We start from the raw sequence: 27056 nt of genomic DNA, 5'->3' as shown, positions 1-27056 counted from the left end.
TTTAATTTCTTTACTTACCTATTGTTCACCTAATACCTTTTTTTGCACCATTGGTTAGTCTGTAAGTAAGCATTTTACTGTAAGGTCTATGCTATACCTGTTGTATGCGGGCGCCTGTGACAAACTTTGATTTTTGAATTAATCGGCCATGCCTAATGGCTAATGTTTGCGTTTTAAATAATGCAGCAGTAGCTCTGGCTTTTTTGTTTCACCTGCCGGTTGGAAGGTGGAGACTACGGTGTCCGAGGCGGAGGGACTGTTCCTGACTGCCGATGTGTGGCTGATTTTTCTGGTGCTTTATTGCAGTAGAAGCATCACTCAGTTGGGTGTTACACTGTCGACAATGGAGGATCAGCTACTTATGGGGCAGTGGCTACTATGAAGGAACTGGGAACTTCGGACAAAGGGATGGACCCTGATGAATAGCCCTGATGAAGAGCTTCTGGCTTGACTGACACTGACTTTCTCCCTGGCTGTAACTGCCTCAACTCCATTTGTTTTCCATCTTTCATTTGTTGATTAATGTTAACACTTTATTTTTTTTATCCTTGATGATTTGCAATGTATCCACATGTGTGATTTTATTGTCAAATATAGCAGTCTTATGGCTTGGAGGTGGTAGAAGCTGTTCAGGGTCCTGTTGGTTCCAGACTTGGTGCATCGGTCTTATTTGCTGTGCGGTACCAGAGAGAACAGTCTGTCTTGGGTGGCTGGAGTCTTTGACAGTTTTTAGAGCCTTCCTCACACCGCCTGATATAGAGGTCCTGGATGGCAGGGAGCTCTGCTCCAGTGATGAACTGGGACATACGCACTACCCTCTGTAGTGCCTTGCGGTTGGATGCCAAGCAGTTGGCAAACTCCGTGGTGATGTAGCCAGTCAAGATGCTTTCAATGGTGCAACTGTAGAGATTTCTGGACCATGCTCAAATTTGAAGACAAATAATTTACTCAAAGGCAGTTCTATCTCCGGTTGGACAGTAATGTTTTATTTTATAATCAGCATTCCCTATTACATCTGGTCTTTATGCTCTTGATTGTTTAATTTACTCCAATGCTTCATCAACATTATTTTGTCCCCCACTCTCGCTCTCTTTCTCTCTCAGCTCCTGTGGGTGTTGTTGGGGGCCACCATCATCGGCCTCCTCCTGCAGAGACTGGCTGCACGCCTGGGGGTTGTCACAGGGATGCACCTCGCAGAGGTTTGCAACCGCCAGTACCCCACTGTGAGTAACCCTCCCTCACCCTACACCATATACAAGGGTTTAAATTAATTGAATGTGATTGCTTTGTGTTATATCCAGTCTTGTTCTTCACTTCACATCCCCACCTCACTCCAAGGTTCCTCGTATTATCCTGTGGCTGATGGTGGAGCTGGCCATCATCGGCTCAGACATGCAGGAGGTCATCGGCTGTGCCATCGCCTTCAACCTCCTCTCTATGGGCAGGTAGCTACAGTACCATCCGCCAGCGTCCCACCAAGCCACACTGTACTACACTACACAAAGAGTGCATCCCAAATGACACCGTATTCCCTATATAGTGCCCCCTATTCAAAAGTAGTGCACTATATAGGGTGACATTTGGGATGCTGACAAAGGCATACAACGGGTGCTCTAGAGGTCAATGTATTTGGGTCAAACTAACATTGTTGTTTGCTATCTACCAGGATTCCACTTTGGGGAGGTGTCCTCATCACCATCATTGACACCTTTGTGTTCCTTTTTCTAGATAAATATGGTGAGTGTTTCTTTGACACATTAAGATGTCTGTGATTTTAAGTCCTTGGGCACAGGTGTGTGTATGCATTTCTGTCTGGGCGTGTTTCAAAATTATTTCCGACTTTTGTTTTTTAGGCTTGAGGAAACTTGAAGCCTTCTTTGGGTTTCTCATCACCATCATGGCTGTAAGCTTTGGATATGAGGTAAGAACAAGCTTTTCCCTGTGTTAATCTATTTAAAAAATACCCTTCTGTAAACCTGCCAGCTGGTTTTTGTAGTATATAGCGCAGCTTTAATAGAATTTGATAGGTTTTTTTTCTTCTGCATTTGTGTGTATCTGACTGCCATCTCTTGTGTGTGTGCCTGTAGTATGTGATGGTGCGTCCGGACCAGGGGGAGCTGCTGAAGGGGATGTTTCTGCCGTACTGTGAGAACTGTGATTCTGCCCAGATGGAGCAGGCTGTGGGCATCGTAGGAGCGGTCATCATGCCCCACAACATCTACCTGCACTCTGCCCTCGTCAAGGTAGGTCTCTTGCATTATGACATAGTGAGTCTTACACTCCTCTGTAGTATGACATAGGAGTCAAAGACCTGCTTTATGACTTACTACAGAGTCAAAGATCTTCACTATGACATAGTAGAGGGTCGTCATTGACCTTTACTGTGACATAAAATATTGGTAACGATTGAAACCATCATTTATACATTTTTGGGCCAAACAACCAGAAAGTACAATGTCACAGGAATTGTGATTTATATTTTAATTCATTCATTTTAATGATATTTTATTGTCTAGTCTCGGCAAATAGATCGTGGGAACAAGAAGGAGGTGAAGGAGGCCAACAAATACTACTTCATCGAGTCAACTATTGCTCTCTTCATCTCCTTCCTCATCAACGTCTTTGTTGTAGCAGTGTTTGCTGAGGCCTTCTACGACAAAACCAACATTGAGGTGGTGGGTATAATGACTAACCAAACCCAGCATGTCTCCTTGTCTCGGACTGTAGCAATCCTTTACAGATGGTCTATACATTAATATAGCATCAGTATGGCACCTCTAAACCAGTGACCTCCCTTGTTTGTGATGTGTGTCACAGAATGCAAAATGCAATGCATCAGGCAGTCCTCACACAGACCTCTTCCCTCTGGACAACAGCACTCTACAGGTGGACATCTTCAAAGGGGTACATCTTTCAAGGATTAACAACAATCTATATAACCTGTATGAAATCACTTTGATACTGTATATACCTGCTATCTCAGTCAATCATTTTGCCATGAAATTAACATTTGTTTGGCGTTGATAATATGAATAACCATGGGGGGAATTTCTACAATCTCCCACTCACTCTATACAGGGCGTGGTGCTGGGTTGTTTCTTTGGCCCTGCGGCCCTCTACATCTGGGCCATTGGGATCCTGGCTGCCGGACAGAGCTCCACCATGACAGGCACATACTCTGGCCAGTTTGTCATGGAGGTAAGAACGTGCACTAGTACCCAACTACCGTGTTTGTTTGTGAGAGTGCACATTGTATTGTTAACCTCTAAGTCAATCCTTGTGTATGCATGTGTTGGTGTTTTGTATGTAAACACCTCAGTGTTTTGTCAGAAGGGATGTGTGTTTGTCTGTATGTTGACTATTTTCTCTCTTCCCCTGCCTCAGGGTTTCCTGAACCTGCGTTGGTCCCGTTTTGCCCGGGTGCTTCTCACCCGCTCCATCGCAATCTTCCCCACCCTGCTGGTTGCCATCTTTCAGGACGTACAGCACCTAACGGGCATGAACGACTTCCTCAACGTATTGCAGAGCATGCAGGTCAGAGAGAAGACATGACCAGAGCCCTATCAAAAGTAGTGCACAAAATGGGGACTAGGTTGCCATTTGTGATGCCGAAGGGGTCTGGGAACATGCAGAGAGAAGAGACAGGGCTTGCTGTTTGTGGTTTTAGGCTGGGTTTCTGTATAGCACTTGGACATCAGCTGATGTAAAAAGGGCTTTATAAATATATTTGCTTGATTAGGGAGAAGGGTGCAGGACGGAGAGACTGAAGACTTGGGCTAGGGACTGCAGGTTAGAGAGAGGGGTAGCAGCTACTCTGGGCTGGCTTGAGAGTCTTTGGGGGTGTTAAACTGATGCATGTAGTATTAAAAGCTATTTAAGGGACAGAGACAGAATGTCATCAGTTCTTTCGGTCTCTCTTTGTTCCACAGCTGCCGTTTGCTCTGATCCCCATCCTTACCTTCACCAGTCTGACATCCATCATGGATGACTTTGCTAATGGACTGTGAGTCACCATAACCCTCAACCCATGTAATGGAAGATTGCTTCTGTATTTGCACTGATAGACCAAAAAATTAATAAATTTGATGACGGGGAATGGATCCTTATGTCCTACATAGTGCCATACCTAGTGCACTCTGTAGGGAATAGGGTGCCATTTGGGACATAGTCAGATTTATTTCTGTATTTTCACTGATCGACCAACTAATTAATAAATGTGATGACAGTGACCCTTTATCATTGATGCCTAATCGTTTTGTCTGTGACTGCTCCTGAGGGTGTGGAAGATTAGCGGAGGGGTGGTCATCCTGGTGGTCTGTGCCATAAACATGTACTTTGTGGTGATCTACGTGACCAGCCTGAACAGTGTGGCGCTCTACGTGCTGGTGGCCTTGCTCTGCATAGCCTACCTAAGCTTTGTGTGCTACCTGGTGAGTTACTGTAGTAGTCATTATAACAGCATGGACTGGGTTGGATAAGTACAACACTGTAGATCAATTCTCAAATAGAGGCTACCGTTTGATGCGGAATACTAGATACTGACTGCAGGGATATGGTTTGTAAACTATTATAGGGAGTACAGTGATCCTCTTCTGACCTCCCCTCTCTGTGTGTCTGCAGACGTGGCAGTGTCTGATAGCCCTCGGTGTGTCCTGCCTGGACGTGTCCTGTCTGGGCAACAGGGTAAGCAACAACCGCCACGCTGTGTTCATTGAGGAACAGCCAGCGTATGACACCTAAAACGGAACAGGACAGTGTTTTAAAGGACAAGACAGACCAAGACTAACGTTGGCTGTGCACAGCAGATCACCTGCTAGGTGTCGACAAACGTTGGAGATGTAGAATCGTTGGGAAATGAACAGAAAATGAAGCACTCGCTGCACATAATGTTCTTGTTGGTCTGTCATGTCCTTCAGGCTTTGAGAGAGACGTACACCTTTTTAGAGAGATCTTAAGACTTATCCCGATATCTCTAATCATGAGATCAACACTTCAGAGAACATTTTCCCTCCACTGTTCTAATGGTTTTATCGTATTCAGTTCTGTTGAGCTACTGGTATGTGGGGTTTATTATGTAAAACCCAATTACGACGACCCCCTGTCCCTTTTTAGAGTCCTCAGGGTTCAGTTATAGTTTATATCCTATCCTGTATTTTCATGCTCAAGCAGAGCGGGTGTGACATTCTTATGCTTTTCAATTAGAAAATTAAGTTTGAATTCTATTTCTCAAATTATTGCAGTCCTATTCCAGGTTGACAAGTTATGATATGGCAATTCTTAACCTGCTGACATAATAAGCTGAAGTCTACAGTATTTGGCAGCTGCTATCGGTCTGTTTGGTCATTTACTTTTTTCCGTTATTGTACCTCTGTGTGAAGACACCATTTATGATTATTTGGTCAAATGAAGCACTGAAGTATATCTCTCCTTGCTGTATTATTAAATTCATTTTAGATTTTTGTTCATTATAATTACAGTTCTCACCTTTTCAGCAAAAGAAACTATGGGAAGAGAACACTTTTAGTTTGGGTTGAGCATAATTTAAAAATGACCTTTTTTAGTCAGTGTTGTCAACACGCATCTCTCCATTCAAACTGATTTTTTTCAGAGTGCATGCGTTTTGACTTCAAAACTGTTAATATAATCTGTTTGTAAATTGGGGTTGTTCCCCACTAGAAGTGAGGATTTGGAATGGACACGTATGTACAATTTGATGTGACTAGGAAGGACAACAAACTTTTTAAGTAATATCCTTGTTATGGCGAGTAAAATAAAGAATTCTCGCATATCTTTTAATTGAGATTTTTGCCAATTGTCTAACACTGTGGTAGACTTTTTGTAATGTGGTACTAATAACATGCCCCTTGCTACCTTTACTAAATGACGTATGTTATAACGTACCACTTGAGGTTAGTTTTATCTTGAATATTAGTTGTAATGTTTTTGATAAACATCAGATTGGAATTACAGGACTGTTAAAAGCATTCATGAGTAATTTCCTATAATGTCTCAATGCTTTTTCATAAGATTCTATGATTGTTTTCATTCCAACAAATCCTTGGATAGATAACAAAAACCTATAATTCCAAGTGAGATCGAAGTCAAACGCTGAAATTATATTTTAACAAGGTGATTGCCCTTAAAGGGATACTTCAGGATTTTGGCAATGAGGCCCTTTATCTACTTCCCTAGTCGGATGAACTTGTGGATAACATTTTTATGTCTTTTGATGCGGATGTTGCCACTTTGACGGAAGTTGCTAACTAGCATTAGCGCAATGACGAAGTCTAGTCATTGAGCTAATGCTAATCAGCATTGGCTCGCAAAACTAACTTCCTTCATACTGGACACAGAGACATAAAAATGGTATCCACAAGTTCATTTGACTGGGACATCGCTTTAAAGAAAAATTACATCCCAAAAATATATTTTGTTATTTGGTTCATTAGTCCACTGTTGACAAAGTCCCAAAATGTTTTGCTTGTCAGCAATATATTGTTTTAAGATTGAACATGCATATAAAGAACTGGTTTCTTGCAGATGTTTAATGCAACAGACCAATCTGTAAACTAAATTCATGCAGTTCTTGCATGGTCAAGCTCAATCTATTTGACTAAGAATAATATTCAGCAGCTATAAAAGGTTTTAAGGATTTTACTATGTTTTTACCAAGGTTTTAAGAGAACTCAAATGTAACTATCTGTAGTGTCACACCAGTGCATCTCTCTCTGTGTAATACAGCCAGGCAGACTCTCTTAGCAGTGCATTGTTCTGACTAGAGGTGTTTGAACCCAGCAGAACCAAGTGAAGCATATTGTAGATATTAGCTATACGACAGTGTCTGTCTCACTACTGAATAAAGCAACACCATGTATTAAAAATAAAATCAAAACAAAAATGGATATTTCTAGATGTCTCGTGTCTTGGTGTTCGATGAAAGGATTTACGTTTTTTAAACTTTTTTTCCCCCTCTTTAATAATAAATAGTTGGGTGTATACGTTTGTCCTATTTCACACATGCACAAGTGTGTATTATACACATGTGTGGATTGAAAATGTGTGTTTTTTGCATATCCCACTCCCGAGACACCCTCAGAGTGTGGTGTCAGATCCAGGGATCAGCCATTGACGGTGACCCTGGAGCAGTTAGGATTAAGTGCCTTGCTCAAGGGCACAAACAGATGTTTTTTTTCACCTAGTCGTTGCGGTGTTGACCTTTGGGTTACTGGTCTACCATTCTTAAACTGTGAAATGCTTACTTACAAGCCCTTCACCAACAGTGCAGTTCAAGAAGAGTTAAGAAAATATTTATCAAACTAAAGTAAAAAAGTAACACTAATGAGGCTATATACAGGGGGTACCGAGTCAGTATGCAGGGGTACAGGCTAGTTGAGGTCCGCTCATTCTTTGAGTACACATCCTGGTAATCCATCTGGCCCTGTGGCTTTGAATGTTGACCTGTTTCAAGGTCTTGCTCACATCGGCTACCATAAGTGTTATCACACAGTCATCCAGAACAGCTGGTGCTTTTGTGCATGCTTCAGTATTGCTGTCCTTGAAGCGAGCATAAAGGCATTTAGCTCACCGGGCAGATCGCATCCGAGTTTCCCTTTGTAGTCCGTAGTAGTTAAGCCCTGTCACATCCGACGAGCGTCAGAGCCGGTGAAGTAGTATTCAATCTTAATCCTGTATTGACACTTTGCCAGTTTAATTGTTCGTCGAAGGGCATAGCGGGATTTCTTTTAAGCGTCTGGATTAGTGCTCCTTGAAAGCGGCAGCTCTAGCCTTCAACTCGATGCGGATGTTGCCTGTAATCCGTGGCTTCTGGTTGGGATATGTACGTACGGTCACTGTGGGGACGACGTCATCGATGCACGTATTGATGAAGGCGATGACTGAGGTGGTATACTCCTCAATGGTATTGGATGAATCCTGGAAAATATTCCATTCTGTGCTAGAAAAATAGTCTTGTAAGCGTAGCATCCGTGTCATCTGACCACTTTCATATTGAATGAGTCACTGGCACTTCCTGCTTTAGTTTTTCCTTGTAAGCAGGAATCAGGAGGATAGAATTATGGTCAGATTTGCCAAATGCAGGGTGGGGGAGAGCTTTTTATGCATGTCTACGTGTGGAGTAAATGTGGTCTTGAGTTAATTTATTTAATTAAATTGGATGAGTGCAGTCTTAGTGCCAGCATCGGTCTGTGGTGGTAAAGAGAGAGTGTGGTCAAAGGCTTATCATAAGGCACTCTACCTCAAACGAGCAATACCTTGAGACTTCTTTAATAGAAGACATTGTGCACCAGCTGTTTTTGACATGGCTTCTCTGTTCTGCCTGTGCATGGAAAATCCCGCCAGCTCTATATTTTTTATTTAACCAGGTAAGCCAGTTGAGAACAAGTTCTCATTTACAATTGCCCCCTGGCCAAGATAAAGCAAAGCAGTGCGACAGAGTTACACATGGAATAAACAAACGTACAGTCAATAACACAAAGTCTATATACAGGGTGTGCAAATGAAGTAAGATTAGGGAGGTAAGGCAATAAATAGGCCATAGTGGTGAAATAATTACAATTTAGCAAATCAACAGTGGAGTGATAAATGTGCAAGTAGAGATACTGGGGTGCAAAGGAGCAAGAAATAATACAATAAATAACAATATGGGGTTGAGGTAGTTTGATGGGCTATGTACAGGTGCAATGATCTGATGCTTAAAGTTAGTGAGGGAGATATGACTCCAGTTTCAGTGATTTAAAAAAAATATATATATTTTGCAATTAGTTCCAGTCATTGGCCGCAGAGAACTGGAAGGAAAGGCGGCCAAAGGGGGAATTGGCTTTCGGGGTGACCAGCGAAATATACCTGCTGGAGCGTGTCCTACGGGTGGGTACTGCTATTGTGACCAGTGTGCTGAGATAAGGCGGGGCTTTACCTAGCAAATACTTATAGATGACTTGAAACCAGTGGGTTTGGTGACGAATATGAAGCAAGGGCCAGCCAACAAAAGCAAACAGGTCGCAGTGGTGGGTAGTATATGGGGCTTTGGTGACGAAACAGATGGCACTGTGATAGACTGCATCCAATTTTCTGAGTAGAGTGTTTGAGGCTATTTTGTAAATGACATCGCCGAAATCAAGGATCGGTAGGATAGTCAGTTTTACGAGGCTATGTTCGGCAGCATGAGTGAAGGATGCTATGTTGCGAAAATAGGAAGCAGATTTCTAGATTTAATTGTGGATTGGAGATGCTTAATGTGAGTCTGGAAGGAGAGTTTACAGTCTAACCAGAGACCAAGTTATTTGTAGGTGTCCACACATTCTAGGTCCGAACCGTCCAGAGTAGTGATGCTAGGCGGGCGGGCAGGTGCGGGCAGCAATTGGTTGAAGAGCATGCATTTAGTTTTACTTGCATTTAAGAGCAGTTGGAGGCCACGCAGGAGAGTTGTATGGCATTGAAGCTCATCTGGAGGTTAGTTAAGTGTCCAAAGAAGGGCCAGAAGTATACAGAATGGTGTCGTCTGCGTAGAGGTGGATCAGAGAATCACCATCCGCAAAGCGACATCATTGATTTATACAGATGTCTATTGATGTATATATTATGTCTCGTCGTTCAGCCATGGCTCGGTGACAGTTCGGTGACAGTTCTTAATGTCCCGTTGGTAGGATAAACGTAGGTCATTTTATTTTCCAATGATTGCATGTTAGCAAGTAGGACAGATGGCATTGAGAGTTTACTCGCTCACCCACGGATTCTCAGAAGGACTCGTTAAAGGGGCGGCAGGGTAGCCTAGTGGTTAGAGCGTTGGACTAGTTCAAATCCCGAGCTGACAAGGTACAAATCTGTCGTTCTGCCCCTGAACAGGCAGTTAACCCACTGTTCCTAGGCCGTCATTGAAAATAAGAATTTGTTCTTAACTGACTTGCCTAGTTAAATAAAGGTAAAATAAAAAAAGGAAACAGCTTCTTGCCGTTCGTGGTGAGTAATTGCTGTTTTGACGTCCAGAAGTTATTTTCGGTCATAAGAGACGGTAGCAGCATTTTTTGTTCATAATAAGTTTTTAAAAATAGTTTAACAAAATAGCACAATTTGGTTAGGAGCATGTAAAACGTCAGCCAACATCTTCGGTGCCATCTTAAATACCTGCTTTTCAACAAAAACTATTTCTCAAGCAAGAATTGTGCTAGGACTGTTTGGGAGTGATCTGGTGCGGGGCAACCTGAAAACTAGTGGTTTGGAACTTTTTTTCTTTTTATTAGCAGGTGGATAAGCTTTAATATTGTGGATAGATTGTTGCTTCCATCAGTAATTGTCTTTTGTAATAATTTCCAATCCCCCATATATTTTTAGGGTCACTTAGAAATGTCCTTGTTTTTTAAAGAAAAGCACTTCATTTTATTTTGTCCATTTTAAAATAACATCAAACAGTATTTTGGCCCATTCCTCCATGCAGATCTCCTCTAGAGCAGTGATGTTTTGGGGCTGTTGCTGGGCAACACGGACTTTCAACTCCCTCCAAAGATTTTCTATGGGGTTGAGATCTGGAAACTGGCTAGACCACTCCAGGACCTTGAAATGCTTCTTACGAAGCCACTCCTTTGTTGCCCGGGCGGTGTGTTTGGGATCATTGTCATGCTGAAAGACCCAGCCACGTTTCATCTTCAATGCCCTTTCTGGTGGAAGGAGGTTTTCACTCAAAATCTCACGATACATGGCCCCATCCATTCTTTCCTTTACACGGATCAGTCGTCCTGGTCCCTTTGCAGAAGAACAGCCCCAAAGCATGATGTTTCCACCCCCATGCTTCACAGTAGGTATGGTGTTCTTTGGATGCAACTCAGCATTCTTTGTCCTCTAAACACGAGTTGAGTTTTTACCAAAAAGTTCTATTTTAGTTTCATCTGACCATATGACATTCTCCCAATCTTCTTCTGGATCATCCAAATGCTCTCTAGCAAACTTCAGACAGGCCTGGACATGTACTGGCTTAAGCAGGGGGACACGTCTGGCACTGCAGGATTTGAGTCCCTGGCGGCGTAGTGTGTTACTGATGGTAGGCTTTGTTACTTTGGTCCCAGCTCTCTGCAGGTCATTCACCTGGTCCCCCCGTGTGGTTCTGGGATTTTTGCTCACCGTTCTTGTGATCATTTTGACCCCACTGGGTGAGATCTTGCGTGGAGCCCCAGATCGAGGGAGATTATCAGTGGTCTTGTATCTTCCATTTCCTAATAATTGCTCCCACAGTTGATTTCTTCAAACCAAGCTGCTTACCTATTGCAGATTCAGTCTTCCCAGCCTGGTGCAGGTCTACAATTTTGTTTCTGGTGTCCTTTGACTGCTCTTTGGTCTTGGCCATAGTGGAGTTTGGAGTGTGACTGTTTGAGGTTGTGGACAGGTGTCTTTTATACTGATAACAAGTTCAAACAGGTGCCGTTAATACAGGTAACGAGTGGGAGGACAGAGGCGCCTCTTAAAGAAGAAGTTACAGGTCTGTGAGAGCCAGAAATCTTGCTTGTTTGTAGGTGACCAAATACTTATTTTCCACCATAATTTGCAAATAAATTCATAAAAAAATCCTACAATGTGATTTTCTGGAATTTTTTCTCATTTTGTCTGTCATAGTTGAAGTGTACCTATGATGAAAATTACATTCCTCATCTTTTTAAGTGGGAGAACTTGCACAATTGGTGGCTGACTAAATACTTTTTGCCCCACTGTATACACTGCTCAAAAAATAAAGGGAACACTAAAATAACACATCCTAGATCTGAATTAATGAAATATTCGTATTAAATACTTTTTCTTTATGTAGTTGAATGTGCTGACAACAAAATCACACACAAATTATCAATGGAAATCAAATTTATCAACCCATGGAGGTCTGGATTTGGAGTACCTATGATAAATTACGGGTCTCATCTTTTTAAGTGGGAGAACTTGCACAATTGGTGGCTGACAATACTTTTTTGCCCCACTGTATATGTTTGTAAACATACCATTAAAAAGTAACATGATGATTGTCTATATAGCTGCACCATGATATTTGCATTGCTACTAAGTAAACCTACAATTGGTACCCACTATTCGACCTGCTAAAACCCCTCATCCCGCATTGGATTGTCATCCTAATGACCGGCAGATCCCCCAGATCCCCCGGATCCCAGAGAGACCCCGGATCCCGGAGAGACCGGGACTCGTCCTTCGAAAAGAGCACACAGTGCCACCCACAGAACAGAAGCAGTTCAACCGCCAAAAGCATTTCCATCGCCCTCACCTCGCTTTGTATTATGTATAGCTACTAAAAAGGATTTTAAAATATTTTCCATATAATTTCCATAATGAGCAATTAATATTTGTAGTAATGTATGCAGATTATGCAATTACAAAAGTTACATTTTGGCAAGCAATTATTATTTTAGCAAAGAATTGTGATTAATCTTATATTGTCCCCAACATCTTTTACTCACTCGCAACAGTTGTGGGATAGACACGCGCACACACTCATACACACTTAGCCCCTTTCCCCCACAAACAACCATAGACTCGGATGCTCAACAGTTGCACCATCCCAGAGCCCAACTCAAGAAAGGTCTTGATTTGCCCCCCGGGTGGCGCAGTGGTCACCCGGGGGGCACTGCATCACAGCGCTAGCTGTGCCACCAGAGACTCTGGGTTCACGCCTCTGTCACAGCCGGCCACGACCGGGAGGTCCGTGGGGCGACGCACAATTGGCCTAGCGTCGTCCGGGTTAGGGAGGATTTGGCCTGTAGTGATATCCTTGTCTCATCGCGCACCAGTCACTCCTGTGGCGGGCCGGGCGCAGTGCACGCTAACCAAGGTAGCCAGGTGCACGGTGTTTCCTCCGACACATTGGTGCGGCTGGCTTCCGGGTTGGAGGCGCGCTGTGTTAAGAAGCAGTGCGGCTTGGTTGGGTTGTGTTTCGGAAGACGCATGACTTTCGACCTTCGTCTGTCCCGAGTCCGTAAGGGAGTTGTAGCGATGAGACAAGATAGTAATTGGATACCACGGAATTGGACGAGAAAAGTGGGTAAAAAAAAAAAAAAGGTCTTGATTTACAAATGCATATACAGTTCCAACTGTATAAAACTGAGCAAAAATTGACAAAATTGGGAGATTTGATTAACCATTGTCACGTCCTAGGTGATGGAGATCAGATATACCCCTTCCCCTGGAACAGTCCGACCTTTGATTTTGTGCCACCAGCGCCGAAAGCCTAAACTCCCACCCATGCAAACCTACTTAGGTTATGTATTGATGAAACTGTGTACAAAACATTAGGAACATCTGCTCTTTCCATGACATCGACTATCCTGGTGAAAGCTAGGATCCCTTATTGATGTGACCTGTTATATCCACTTCAGTCAGTGTTGATGAAGGGGAGGAGACCAGTTAAAGAAGGATTTTTAATCTTGAGACAATTGAGACTTGGATTTATGTGTCATTCAGAGGGTGAATGGGAAACAAAAGATAAAATGTGCCTTGGAACGGGGTATGGTAGTAGGTGCCAGGCGCACTGGTTTGAGTGTGTCAAGAACTGCAATGCTGCTGGGTTTTTCCCGTTCAACAGTTTCTCGTGTGTATCAAGAATGGTCCACCACCCAAAAGACATCAAGCCAGCTTGAAGCATTGGAGTCAACATGGGCCAGCATCCCTGCGGAACGCTTTCGACACCTTGTAGAGTCCATGCCCTGATTAATTGAGGCTGTTCTGAGGGATAAAGGGGGTGCAACTTTATATTAGGAAGGTGTTCCTTATGCTTTGTACACTTTATCGATTTATCAAATTCTTAAATGCCTTATGAGCCTAGTTCAACAGGTATACCCCATCAGAACCAAAAATATAAGCTTGTTTTACTCCAATGTCTGTATTTGGGTTAAGTTTTCTACACCCGTTTCTGTTCACTTACAGTGCATTTGGAAAGTATTCAGATCACTTCTCTTTTTCAACATTTTGTTACGTTAATGCCTTGTTCTAAAATGTATTAAATAAATGTTTTTCCTCATCAATCTACACACAATAGTGGTTTGTAGCAACCCCTACATAATAAAAGTCCTGATCCCATACTCCCGCAGCTACGCATTGCACTGGGCTGACCACATTTTATGCTCCTGAACTTGTAATAATGACTTGTCACAATAATGAATACATACCACCAGGTCCAATGAGCAAAAAGTGTTGTGTTGGTAAGCACATACTATGTTTTTGGTTGGTGTCAGTGTCTCAAAATTTGAGACTATAGATGCCAATCACAATCCCAGTCGCAAAACTTGATAAAGTGCTTTGCTGCTTACAGTTCAAAGCCTATGCATAGTCAAAACACAACCGCTTAAGCATGCCAGTAATGATTATTGAGTTGATGAACGGGACGTTCCACCAATCGAGTGCTTCTGAATTTGAGTAATAAGATAATCAAACTCAGATTACATGAGATGAACCATCTCTCACCCTCCTCTCTTCTCAACAGATGAGGCTGACGGGCCACACAGACGTTTACCTGTTGAATGACATGGACAGCAACACGATGGTGGAGAGATAAGGAGGCCATGTTGGAGGGATGGATATTAGCAGTGGTAAAGTCAGTAGCTAGACAGGGGTGACCTAACATGGTGGAGGCATGGGACCACAGGCTCAGCCAGTACAGTGCTCCTCCTTTGCCTTAGTGCCAACGAGACCTTTGTAAGTGCCCTTCGTCATCATCTATCCCTTACAAGAAGCCTTGAACCCCTCACTTGACATTCCACTAACTATGATTGGCATCTTAAAGTTAGTACCAATGAGTTGTTGGTTTTTATCATGTTGAGCATGCTTTTAAAATTCTGCAAGTACGCCGGCCTTTTCTCAGGTCAGCATTTCCATATGACTTTGAAACGCTGTTATAATTTTAGATGGGAAATACACAGTATGTATTACACAGTTTGTTTGTTTGTCCTCCAATTAATAAGCATGTACAGTAGCAGTCAAAAGTTTGGACACCTACTCATTCCAGGGTTTTTCTTTATTTTTACATTTTTCTATATTGTAGAATAATAGAGGACATCAAAACTATGAAGTAACACATATGGAATTATGCAGTAACCAAAAACAAATCTAAATGTGTTATATTTTAGATTATTCAAAGTAGCCACCCTTTGCCTTGATGACAGCTTTGCACGCTCTTGGCATTCTCTCAACCAGCTTCATGAGGTAGCCACCTGGAATGCATTTCAATTAACAGGTGTGCCAGTCACTGGCACTTCCTGCTTTAGTTTTTCCTTGTAAGCAGGAATCAGGAGGATAGAATTATGGTCAGATTTGCCAAATGCAGGGTGGGGGAGAGCTTTTTATGCATGTCTACGTGTGGAGTAAATGTGGTCTTGAGTTAATTTATTTAATTAAATTGGATGAGTGCAGTCTTAGTGCCAGCATCGGTCTGTGGTGGTAAAGAGAGAGTGTGGTCAAAGGCTTATCATAAGGCACTCTACCTCAAACGAGCAATACCTTGAGACTTCTTTAATAGAAGACATTGTGCACCAGCTGTTTTTGACATGGCTTCTCTGTTCTGCCTGTGCATGGAAAATCCCGCCAGCTCTATATTTTTATTTAACCAGGTAAGCCAGTTGAGAACAAGTTCTCATTTACAATTGCCCCCTGGCCAAGATAAAGCAAAGCAGTGCGACAGAGTTACACATGGAATAAACAAACGTACAGTCAATAACACAAAGTCTATATACAGGGTGTGCAAATGAAGTAAGATTAGGGAGGTAAGGCAATAAATAGGCCATAGTGGTGAAATAATTACAATTTAGCAAATCAACAGTGGAGTGATAAATGTGCAAGTAGAGATACTGGGGTGCAAAGGAGCAAGAAATAATACAATAAATAACAATATGGGGTTGAGGTAGTTTGATGGGCTATGTACAGGTGCAATGATCTGATGCTTAAAGTTAGTGAGGGAGATATGACTCCAGTTTCAGTGATTTAAAAAAAATATATATATTTTGCAATTAGTTCCAGTCATTGGCCGCAGAGAACTGGAAGGAAAGGCGGCCAAAGGGGGAATTGGCTTTCGGGGTGACCAGCGAAATATACCTGCTGGAGCGTGTCCTACGGGTGGGTACTGCTATTGTGACCAGTGTGCTGAGATAAGGCGGGGCTTTACCTAGCAAATACTTATAGATGACTTGAAACCAGTGGGTTTGGTGACGAATATGAAGCAAGGGCCAGCCAACAAAAGCAAACAGGTCGCAGTGGTGGGTAGTATATGGGGCTTTGGTGACGAAACAGATGGCACTGTGATAGACTGCATCCAATTTTCTGAGTAGAGTGTTTGAGGCTATTTTGTAAATGACATCGCCGAAATCAAGGATCGGTAGGATAGTCAGTTTTACGAGGCTATGTTCGGCAGCATGAGTGAAGGATGCTATGTTGCGAAAATAGGAAGCAGATTTCTAGATTTAATTGTGGATTGGAGATGCTTAATGTGAGTCTGGAAGGAGAGTTTACAGTCTAACCAGAGACCAAGTTATTTGTAGGTGTCCACACATTCTAGGTCCGAACCGTCCAGAGTAGTGATGCTAGGCGGGCGGGCAGGTGCGGGCAGCAATTGGTTGAAGAGCATGCATTTAGTTTTACTTGCATTTAAGAGCAGTTGGAGGCCACGCAGGAGAGTTGTATGGCATTGAAGCTCATCTGGAGGTTAGTTAAGTGTCCAAAGAAGGGCCAGAAGTATACAGAATGGTGTCGTCTGCGTAGAGGTGGATCAGAGAATCACCATCCGCAAAGCGACATCATTGATTTATACAGATGTCTATTGATGTATATATTATGTCTCGTCGTTCAGCCATGGCTCGGTGACAGTTCGGTGACAGTTCTTAATGTCCCGTTGGTAGGATAAACGTAGGTCATTTTATTTTCCAATGATTGCATGTTAGCAAGTAGGACAGATGGCATTGAGAGTTTACTCGCTCACCCACGGATTCTCAGAAGGACTCGTTAAAGGGGCGGCAGGGTAGCCTAGTGGTTAGAGCGTTGGACTAGTTCAAATCCCCGAGCTGACAAGGTACAAATCTGTCGTTCTGCCCCTGAACAGGCAGTTAACCCACTGTTCCTAGGCCGTCATTGAAAATAAGAATTTGTTCTTAACTGACTTGCCTAGTTAAATAAAGGTAAAATAAAAAAAGGAAACAGCTTCTTGCCGTTCGTGGTGAGTAATTGCTGTTTTGACGTCCAGAAGTTATTTTCGGTCATAAGAGACGGTAGCAGCATTTTTTGTTCATAATAAGTTTTTAAAAATAGTTTAACAAAATAGCACAATTTGGTTAGGAGCATGTAAAACGTCAGCCAACATCTTCGGTGCCATCTTAAATACCTGCTTTTCAACAAAAAACTATTTCTCAAGCAAGAATTGTGCTAGGACTGTTTGGGAGTGATCTGGTGCGGGGCAACCTGAAAACTAGTGGTTTGGAACTTTTTTCTTTTTATTAGCAGGTGGATAAGCTTTAATATTGTGGATAGATTGTTGCTTCCATCAGTAATTGTCTTTTGTAATAATTTCCAATCCCCCATATATTTTTAGGGTCACTTAGAAATGTCCTTGTTTTTTAAAGAAAAGCACTTCATTTTATTTTGTCCATTTTAAAATAACATCAAACAGTATTTTGGCCCATTCCTCCATGCAGATCTCCTCTAGAGCAGTGATGTTTTGGGGCTGTTGCTGGGCAACACGGACTTTCAACTCCCTCCAAAGATTTTCTATGGGGTTGAGATCTGGAAACTGGCTAGACCACTCCAGGACCTTGAAATGCTTCTTACGAAGCCACTCCTTTGTTGCCCGGGCGGTGTGTTTGGGATCATTGTCATGCTGAAAGACCCAGCCACGTTTCATCTTCAATGCCCTTTCTGGTGGAAGGAGGTTTTCACTCAAAATCTCACGATACATGGCCCCATCCATTCTTTCCTTTACACGGATCAGTCGTCCTGGTCCCTTTGCAGAAGAACAGCCCCAAAGCATGATGTTTCCACCCCCATGCTTCACAGTAGGTATGGTGTTCTTTGGATGCAACTCAGCATTCTTTGTCCTCTAAACACGAGTTGAGTTTTTACCAAAAAGTTCTATTTTAGTTTCATCTGACCATATGACATTCTCCCAATCTTCTTCTGGATCATCCAAATGCTCTCTAGCAAACTTCAGACAGGCCTGGACATGTACTGGCTTAAGCAGGGGGACACGTCTGGCACTGCAGGATTTGAGTCCCTGGCGGCGTAGTGTGTTACTGATGGTAGGCTTTGTTACTTTGGTCCCAGCTCTCTGCAGGTCATTCACCTGGTCCCCCCGTGTGGTTCTGGGATTTTTGCTCACCGTTCTTGTGATCATTTTGACCCCACTGGGTGAGATCTTGCGTGGAGCCCCAGATCGAGGGAGATTATCAGTGGTCTTGTATCTTCCATTTCCTAATAATTGCTCCCACAGTTGATTTCTTCAAACCAAGCTGCTTACCTATTGCAGATTCAGTCTTCCCAGCCTGGTGCAGGTCTACAATTTTGTTTCTGGTGTCCTTTGACTGCTCTTTGGTCTTGGCCATAGTGGAGTTTGGAGTGTGACTGTTTGAGGTTGTGGACAGGTGTCTTTTATACTGATAACAAGTTCAAACAGGTGCCGTTAATACAGGTAACGAGTGGGAGGACAGAGGCGCCTCTTAAAGAAGAAGTTACAGGTCTGTGAGAGCCAGAAATCTTGCTTGTTTGTAGGTGACCAAATACTTATTTTCCACCATAATTTGCAAATAAATTCATAAAAAAATCCTACAATGTGATTTTCTGGAATTTTTTTCTCATTTTGTCTGTCATAGTTGAAGTGTACCTATGATGAAAATTACATTCCTCATCTTTTTAAGTGGGAGAACTTGCACAATTGGTGGCTGACTAAATACTTTTTTGCCCCACTGTATACACTGCTCAAAAAAATAAAGGGAACACTAAAATAACACATCCTAGATCTGAATTAATGAAATATTCGTATTAAATACTTTTTTCTTTATGTAGTTGAATGTGCTGACAACAAAATCACACACAAATTATCAATGGAAATCAAATTTATCAACCCATGGAGGTCTGGATTTGGAGTACCTATGATAAATTACGGGTCTCATCTTTTTAAGTGGGAGAACTTGCACAATTGGTGGCTGACAATACTTTTTTGCCCCACTGTATATGTTTGTAAACATACCATTAAAAAGTAACATGATGATTGTCTATATAGCTGCACCATGATATTTGCATTGCTACTAAGTAAACCTACAATTGGTACCCACTATTCGACCTGCTAAAACCCCTCATCCCGCATTGGATTGTCATCCTAATGACCGGCAGATCCCCCAGATCCCCCCGGATCCCAGAGAGACCCCCGGATCCCGGAGAGACCGGGACTCGTCCTTCGAAAAGAGCACACAGTGCCACCCACAGAACAGAAGCAGTTCAACCGCCAAAAGCATTTCCATCGCCCTCACCTCGCTTTGTATTATGTATAGCTACTAAAAAGGATTTTAAAATATTTTCCATATAATTTCCATAATGAGCAATTAATATTTGTAGTAATGTATGCAGATTATGCAATTACAAAAGTTACATTTTGGCAAGCAATTATTATTTTAGCAAAGAATTGTGATTAATCTTATATTGTCCCCAACATCTTTTACTCACTCGCAACAGTTGTGGGATAGACACGCGCACACACTCATACACACTTAGCCCCTTTCCCCCACAAACAACCATAGACTCGGATGCTCAACAGTTGCACCATCCCAGAGCCCAACTCAAGAAAGGTCTTGATTTGCCCCCCGGGTGGCGCAGTGGTCACCCGGGGGGCACTGCATCACAGCGCTAGCTGTGCCACCAGAGACTCTGGGTTCACGCCTCTGTCACAGCCGGCCACGACCGGGAGGTCCGTGGGGCGACGCACAATTGGCCTAGCGTCGTCCGGGTTAGGGAGGATTTGGCCTGTAGTGATATCCTTGTCTCATCGCGCACCAGTCACTCCTGTGGCGGGCCGGGCGCAGTGCACGCTAACCAAGGTAGCCAGGTGCACGGTGTTTCCTCCGACACATTGGTGCGGCTGGCTTCCGGGTTGGAGGCGCGCTGTGTTAAGAAGCAGTGCGGCTTGGTTGGGTTGTGTTTCGGAAGACGCATGACTTTCGACCTTCGTCTGTCCCGAGTCCGTAAGGGAGTTGTAGCGATGAGACAAGATAGTAATTGGATACCACGGAATTGGACGAGAAAAGTGGGTAAAAAAAAAAAAAAGGTCTTGATTTACAAATGCATATACAGTTCCAACTGTATAAAACTGAGCAAAAATTGGGAGATTTGATTAACCATTGTCACGTCCTAGGTGATGGAGATCAGATATACCCCCTTCCCCTGGAACAGTCCGACCTTTGATTTTGTGCCACCAGCGCCGAAAGCCTAAACTCCCACCCATGCAAACCTACTTAGGTTATGTATTGATGAAACTGTGTACAAAACATTAGGAACATCTGCTCTTTCCATGACATCGACTATCCTGGTGAAAGCTAGGATCCCTTATTGATGTGACCTGTTATATCCACTTCAGTCAGTGTTGATGAAGGGGAGGAGACCAGTTAAAGAAGGATTTTTAATCTTGAGACAATTGAGACTTGGATTTATGTGTCATTCAGAGGGTGAATGGGAAACAAAAGATAAAATGTGCCTTGGAACGGGGTATGGTAGTAGGTGCCAGGCGCACTGGTTTGAGTGTGTCAAGAACTGCAATGCTGCTGGGTTTTTCCCGTTCAACAGTTTCTCGTGTGTATCAAGAATGGTCCACCACCCAAAAGACATCAAGCCAGCTTGAAGCATTGAGTCAACATGGGCCAGCATCCCTGCGGAACGCTTTCGACACCTTGTAGAGTCCATGCCCTGATTAATTGAGGCTGTTCTGAGGGATAAAGGGGTGCAACTTTATATTAGGAAGGTGTTCCTTATGCTTTGTACACTTTATCGATTTATCAAATTCTTAAATGCCTTATGAGCCTAGTTCAACAGGTATACCCCATCAGAACCAAAAATATAAGCTTGTTTTACTCCAATGTCTGTATTTGGGTTAAGTTTTCTACACCGTTTCTGTTCACTTACAGTGCATTTGGAAAGTATTCAGATCACTTCCCTTTTCAACATTTTGTTACGTTAATGCCTTGTTCTAAAATGTATTAAATAAATGTTTTTCCTCATCAATCTACACACAATAGTGGTTTGTAGCAACCCCTACATAATAAAAGTCCTGATCCCATACTCCCGCAGCTACGCATTGCACTGGGCTGACCACATTTTATGCTCCTGAACTTGTAATAATGACTTGTCACAATAATGAATACATACCACCAGGTCCAATGAGCAAAAAGTGTTGTGTTGGTAAGCACATACTATGTTTTTGGTTGGTGTCAGTGTCTCAAAATTTGAGACTATAGATGCCAATCACAATCCCAGTCGCAAAACTTGATAAAGTGCTTTGCTGCTTACAGTTCAAAGCCTATGCATAGTCAAAACACAACCGCTTAAGCATGCCAGTAATGATTATTGAGTTGATGAACGGGACGTTCCACCAATCGAGTGCTTCTGAATTTGAGTAATAAGATAATCAAACTCAGATTACATGAGATGAACCATCTCTCACCCTCCTCTCTTCTCAACAGATGAGGCTGACGGGCCACACAGACGTTTACCTGTTGAATGACATGGACAGCAACACGATGGTGGAGAGATAAGGAGGCCATGTTGGAGGGATGGATATTAGCAGTGGTAAAGTCAGTAGCTAGACAGGGGTGACCTAACATGGTGGAGGCATGGGACCACAGGCTCAGCCAGTACAGTGCTCCTCCTTTGCCTTAGTGCCAACGAGACCTTTGTAAGTGCCCTTCGTCATCATCTATCCCTTACAAGAAGCCTTGAACCCCTCACTTGACATTCCACTAACTATGATTGGCATCTTAAAGTTAGTACCAATGAGTTGTTGGTTTTTATCATGTTGAGCATGCTTTTAAAATTCTGCAAGTACGCCGGCCTTTTCTCAGGTCAGCATTTCCATATGACTTTGAAACGCTGTTATAATTTTAGATGGGAAATACACAGTATGTATTACACAGTTTGTTTGTTTGTCCTCCAATTAATAAGCATGTACAGTAGCAGTCAAAAGTTTGGACACCTACTCATTCCAGGGTTTTTCTTTATTTTTACATTTTTCTATATTGTAGAATAATAGAGGACATCAAAACTATGAAGTAACACATATGGAATTATGCAGTAACCAAAAACAAATCTAAATTTGTTATATTTTAGATTATTCAAAGTAGCCACCCTTTGCCTTGATGACAGCTTTGCACGCTCTTGGCATTCTCTCAACCAGCTTCATGAGGTAGCCACCTGGAATGCATTTCAATTAACAGGTGTGCCTTGTTAAAAGTTCATTAGTGAAATTTCTTTCCTTCTTAATGCGTTTGAGCCTATCAGTTGTGTTGTGACACTGTAGGGGTGGTGTACAGCAGATAGCCCCATTTGGTAAAAGACCAAGTCCATATTATGGCAAGAACAGCTCAAATAAGACATGAAGGTCCGTCAATCTGTAAAATGTCAAGAACTTTGAAAGTTCCTTCAAGTGCAGTCGCAAAAACCATAAAGCGCAATGATGAAACTGGCTCTCATGAGGACCGTCACACAAAAGGAAGACGCAAAGTTACCTCTGCTGCAGAGGATAAGTTCATTTGAGTTACCAGCCTCAGAAATTGCATCCCAGATAAATGCTTCACAGTGTTCAAGTAACACACATCATCATCAACTGTTCAGAGGAAACTGCGTGAATCAGGCCTTTATGGTCAAATTGATGCAAAGACACCACTACAAAAGGACACCAATATGAAGAAACTTGCTTGGACCAAGAAACACGCGCAATGGCCATTAGACCTGTGGAAATCTGTCCTATGGTCTGATGAGTCCAAATTTTTGTTGTTTTCTTTTCAACCGCCATGTCTTTGTGAGACACAGATTAGGTGAACGGATTATCTCTGCATGTGTGGTTCCCACCGTGAAGCATGGAGGATGAGGTGTGATGGCGCTTTGCTGGTGACACTATCAATGATTTATTTAGAATTCAAGGCACACTTAACCAGCGATACACCATCCCATCTGGTGTGCGCGTAGTGGGACTATCATTTATTTTTCAACAGGACAATGACCCAACACACCTCCAGGCTGTGTATGGGCTATTTGACCAAGAAGGAGAGTGATGGAGTGCTGCATCAGGTGACCTGGCCTCCACAATCACCTGACCTCAACCCAATTGAGATGGTTTGAGAAGAGTTGGACCATAGAGTGAAGGATAAGCAGCCAAAAAGTGCTCAGCATATGTGGGAACTCCTTCAAGACTGTTGAAAAAGCATTCCAGGTGAAGCTGGTTGAGAGAATGCCAAGAATGTGCAAAGCTGGCAAGGGGTGGCTACTTTGATGAATCTCAAATATAACATATTTTGATTTAACACTTTTTTGGTTACTACATGATTCCATGTGTTATTTCATATTTTTATGTCTAAACTATTATTCTACAATGTAGAAAATAGTACAAATGAAATAAGATGGTAAAAATAATCCCCCCCAATAAGTAGGTGTCAACTTTTGACTGGTACTATATGTTGTAGATTTTTTTTTTTATGAGAACAAATAACTTCACTTTGGTAAGACTTGAGAAGATATAGAATACTTAAAGGGCCAAGTTGCTACATAAATTGTTTTGCATATAAATTAATATACACTGAGTGTACAAAACATTAGGAACACCTGCTCTCTCCTTGTGGAGTCCATGCCCCAACGAATTGATGCTGTTCTGAAGGAAAAGGGGGGGTGCAACTCAATTACATTTACATTTAAGTCATTTAGCAGAAGCTCTTATCCAGAGCGACTTACAAATTGGTGCATTCACCTTGTGACATCCAGTGGAACAGCCACTTTACAATAGTGCATCTAAATCTTTTAGGGGGGTGAGAAGGATTACTTATCCTATCCTAGGTATTCCTTAAAGAGGTGGGGTTTCAGGTGTCTCCGGAAGGTGGTGATTGACTCCGCTGTCCTGGCGTCGTGAGGGAGTTTGTTCCACCATTGGGGGGCCAGAGCAGTGAACAGTTTTGACTGGGCTGAGCGGGAACTGTACTTCCTCAGTGGTAGGGAGGCAAGCAGGCCAGAGGTGGATGAACGCAGTGCCCTTGTTTGGGTGTAGGGCCTGATCAGAGCCTGGAGGTACTGAGGTGCCGTTCCCCTCACAGCTCCGTAGGCAAGCACCATGGTCTTGTAGCGGATGCGAGCTTCAACTGGAAGCCAGTGGAGAGAGCGGAGGAGCGGGGTGACGTGAGAGAACTTGGGAAGGTTGAACACCAGACGGGCTGCGGCATTCTGGATGAGTTGTAGGGGTTTAAAGGCACAGGCAGGGAGCCCAGCCAACAGCGAGTTGCAGTAATCCAGACGGGAGATGACAAGTGCCTGGATTAGGACCTGCGCCGCTTCCTGTGTGAGGCAGGGTCGTACTCTGCGGATGTTGTAGAGCATGAACCTACAGGAACGGGCCACCGCCTTGATGTTAGTTGAGAACGACAAGGTTCTTAGCGCTCTGGGAGGAGGACACAATGGAGTTGTCAACCGTGATGGCGAGATCATGGAACGGGCAGTCCTTCCCCGGGAGGAAGAGCAGCTCCGTCTTGCCGAGGTTCAGCTTGAGGTGGTGATCCGTCATCCACACTGATATGTCTGCCAGACATGCAGAGATGCGATTCGCCACCTGGTCATCAGAAGGGGGAAAGGAGAAGATTAATTGTGTGTCGTCTGCATAGCAATGATAGGAGAGACCATGTGAGGTTATGACAGAGCCAAGTGACTTGGTGTATAGCGAGGATAGGAGAGGGCCTAGAACAGAGCCCTGGGGGACACCAGTGGTGAGAGTGCATGGTGAGGAGACAGATTCTCGCCACGCCACCTGGTAGGAGCGACCTGTCAGGTAGGACGCAATCCAGCGTGGGCCGCGCCGGAGATGCCCAACTCGGAGAGGGTGGAGAGGAGGATCTGATGGTTCACAGTATCGAAGGCAGCCGATAGGTCTAGAAGGATGAGAGCAGAGGAGAGAGAGTTAGCTTTAGCAGTGCGGAGCGCCTCCGTGATACAGAGAAGAGCAGTCTCAGTTGAATGACTAGTCTTGAAACCTGACTGATTTGGATCAAGAAGGTCATTCTGAGAGAGATAGCGGGAGAGCTGGCCAAGGACGGCACGTTGAAGAGTTTTGGAGAGAAAAGAAAGAAGGGATACTGGTCTGTAGTTGTTGACATCGGAGGGATCGAGTGTAGGTTTTTTCAGAAGGGGTGCAACTCTCGCTCTCTTGAAAGATGGAAGGGACGTAGCCAGCGGTCAGGGATGAGTTGATGAGCGAGGTGAGGTAAGGGAGAAGGTCTCCGGAAATGGTCTGGAGAAGAGAGGAGGGGATAGGGTCAAGCGGGCAGGTTGTTGGGCGGCCGGCCGTCACAAGACGCGAGATTTCATCTGGAGAGAGAGGGGAGAAAGAGGTCAGAGCACAGGGTAGGGCAGTGTGAGCAGAACCAGCGGTGTCGTTTGACTTAGCAAACGAGGATTGGATGTCGTCGACCTTCTTTTCAAAATGGTTGACGAAGTAATCTGCAGAGAGGGAGGAGGGGGAGGACTCAGGATGGAGGAGAAGGTGGCAAAGAGCTTCCTAGGGTTAGAGGCCGATGCTTGGAATTTAGAGTGGTAGAAAGTGGCTTTAGCAGCAGAGACAGAGGAGGAAAATGTAGAGAGGAGGGAGTGAAAGGATGCCAGGTCCGCAGGGAGGCGAGTTTTCCTCCATTTCCGCTCGGCTGCCCGGAGCCATGTTCTGTGAGCTCGCAATGAGTCGTCGAGCCACGGAGCGGGAGGGGAGGACCGAGCCGGCCTGGAGGATAGGGGACATAGAGAGTCAAAGGATGCAGAAAGGGAGGAGAGGAGGGTTGAGGAGGCAGAATCAGGAGATAGGTTGGAGAAGGGTTGAGCAGAGGGAAGAGATGATAGGATGGAAGAGGAGAGAGTAGCGGGGGAGAGAGAGCGAAGTTTGGGACGGCGCGATACAATCCGAGTAGGGGCAGTGTGGGAAGTGTTGGATGAGAGCGAGAGGGAAAAGGATACAAGGTAGTGGTCGGAGACTTGGAGGGGAGTTGCGATGAGGTTAGTGGAAGAACAGCATCTAGTAAAGATGAGGTCGAGCGTATTGCCTGCCTTGTGAGTAGGGGGGGAAGGTGAGAGGGTGAGGTCAAAAGAGGAGAGGAGTGGAAAGAAGGAGGCAGAGAGGAATGAGTCAAAGGTAGACGTGGGGAGGTTAAAGTCGCCCAGAACTGTGATAGGTGAGCCGTCCTCAGGAAAGGAGCTTATCAAGGCATCAAGCTCATTGATGAACTCTCCGAGGGAACCTGGAGGGCGATAAATGATAAGGATGTTAAGCTTGAAAGGGCTGGTAACTGTGACAGCATGGAATTCAAAGGATGCGATAGACAGATGGGTAAGGGGAGAAAGAGAGAATGACCACTTGGGAGAGATGAGGATGCCGGTGCCACCACCCCGCTGACCAGAAGCTCTCGGGGTGTGCGAGAACACGTGGGCGGACGAAGAGAGAGCAGTAGGAGTAGCAGTGTTATCTGTGGTGATCCATGTTTCCGTCAGTGCCAAGAAGTCGAGGGACTGGAGGGAGGCATAGGCTGAGATGAACTCTGCCTTGTTGGCCGCAGATCGGCAGTTCCAGAGGCTACCGGAGACCTGGAACTCCACGTGGGTCGTGCGCGCTGGGACCACCAGATTAGGGTGGCCGCGGCTACGCGGTGTGGAGCGTTTGTATGGTCTGTGCAGAGAGGAGAGAACAGGGATAGACAGACACATAAGAATCTTATTGACTAAAATGATTAAAATGATACAGTACTGCTGAAGTAGGCTAGCTGGCAGTGGCTGCGTTGTTGACTTTGTAGGCTAGCTGGCAG

General features: G+C 43.9%; 1 protein-coding gene across 3 annotated transcripts in view; it reads left to right on the top strand.

The window, feature by feature from the left end:
- Nucleotides 1-22150, top strand: part of LOC118400401 (natural resistance-associated macrophage protein 2-like) — a 46723-nt gene extending 24573 nt beyond the window's left edge. For 2 of the 3 annotated variants that reach the window (XM_035797242.2, XM_035797241.2), the window contains 13 exons: nucleotides 1104-1223; nucleotides 1339-1445; nucleotides 1667-1737; nucleotides 1854-1921; nucleotides 2088-2243; nucleotides 2517-2675; nucleotides 2818-2904; nucleotides 3079-3198; nucleotides 3385-3534; nucleotides 3930-4003; nucleotides 4277-4430; nucleotides 4621-4683; nucleotides 14483-14931. In XM_035797242.2, coding sequence (XP_035653135.1) covers nucleotides 1104-1223; nucleotides 1339-1445; nucleotides 1667-1737; nucleotides 1854-1921; nucleotides 2088-2243; nucleotides 2517-2675; nucleotides 2818-2904; nucleotides 3079-3198; nucleotides 3385-3534; nucleotides 3930-4003; nucleotides 4277-4430; nucleotides 4621-4683; nucleotides 14483-14554 — 1401 coding nt within the window. In that variant the 3' untranslated portion in view covers nucleotides 14555-14931. Of the gene's footprint in view, nucleotides 1-1103; nucleotides 1224-1338; nucleotides 1446-1666; nucleotides 1738-1853; nucleotides 1922-2087; nucleotides 2244-2516; nucleotides 2676-2817; nucleotides 2905-3078; nucleotides 3199-3384; nucleotides 3535-3929; nucleotides 4004-4276; nucleotides 4431-4620; nucleotides 4684-14482; nucleotides 14932-21701 lie in introns of those variants that run through there. The other variant, XM_052473668.1, reaches the window with a different exon arrangement.
- Nucleotides 22151-27056: the final 4906 nt, after the last annotated feature.

This window comes from Oncorhynchus keta, chromosome 21 (assembly GCF_023373465.1).
Source record: "Oncorhynchus keta strain PuntledgeMale-10-30-2019 chromosome 21, Oket_V2, whole genome shotgun sequence".
Lineage (NCBI taxonomy): Eukaryota > Metazoa > Chordata > Actinopteri > Salmoniformes > Salmonidae > Oncorhynchus > Oncorhynchus keta.
Note: the sequence above shows the minus strand (reverse complement) of the source record. Positions and strands in the feature narration are given on the sequence as shown.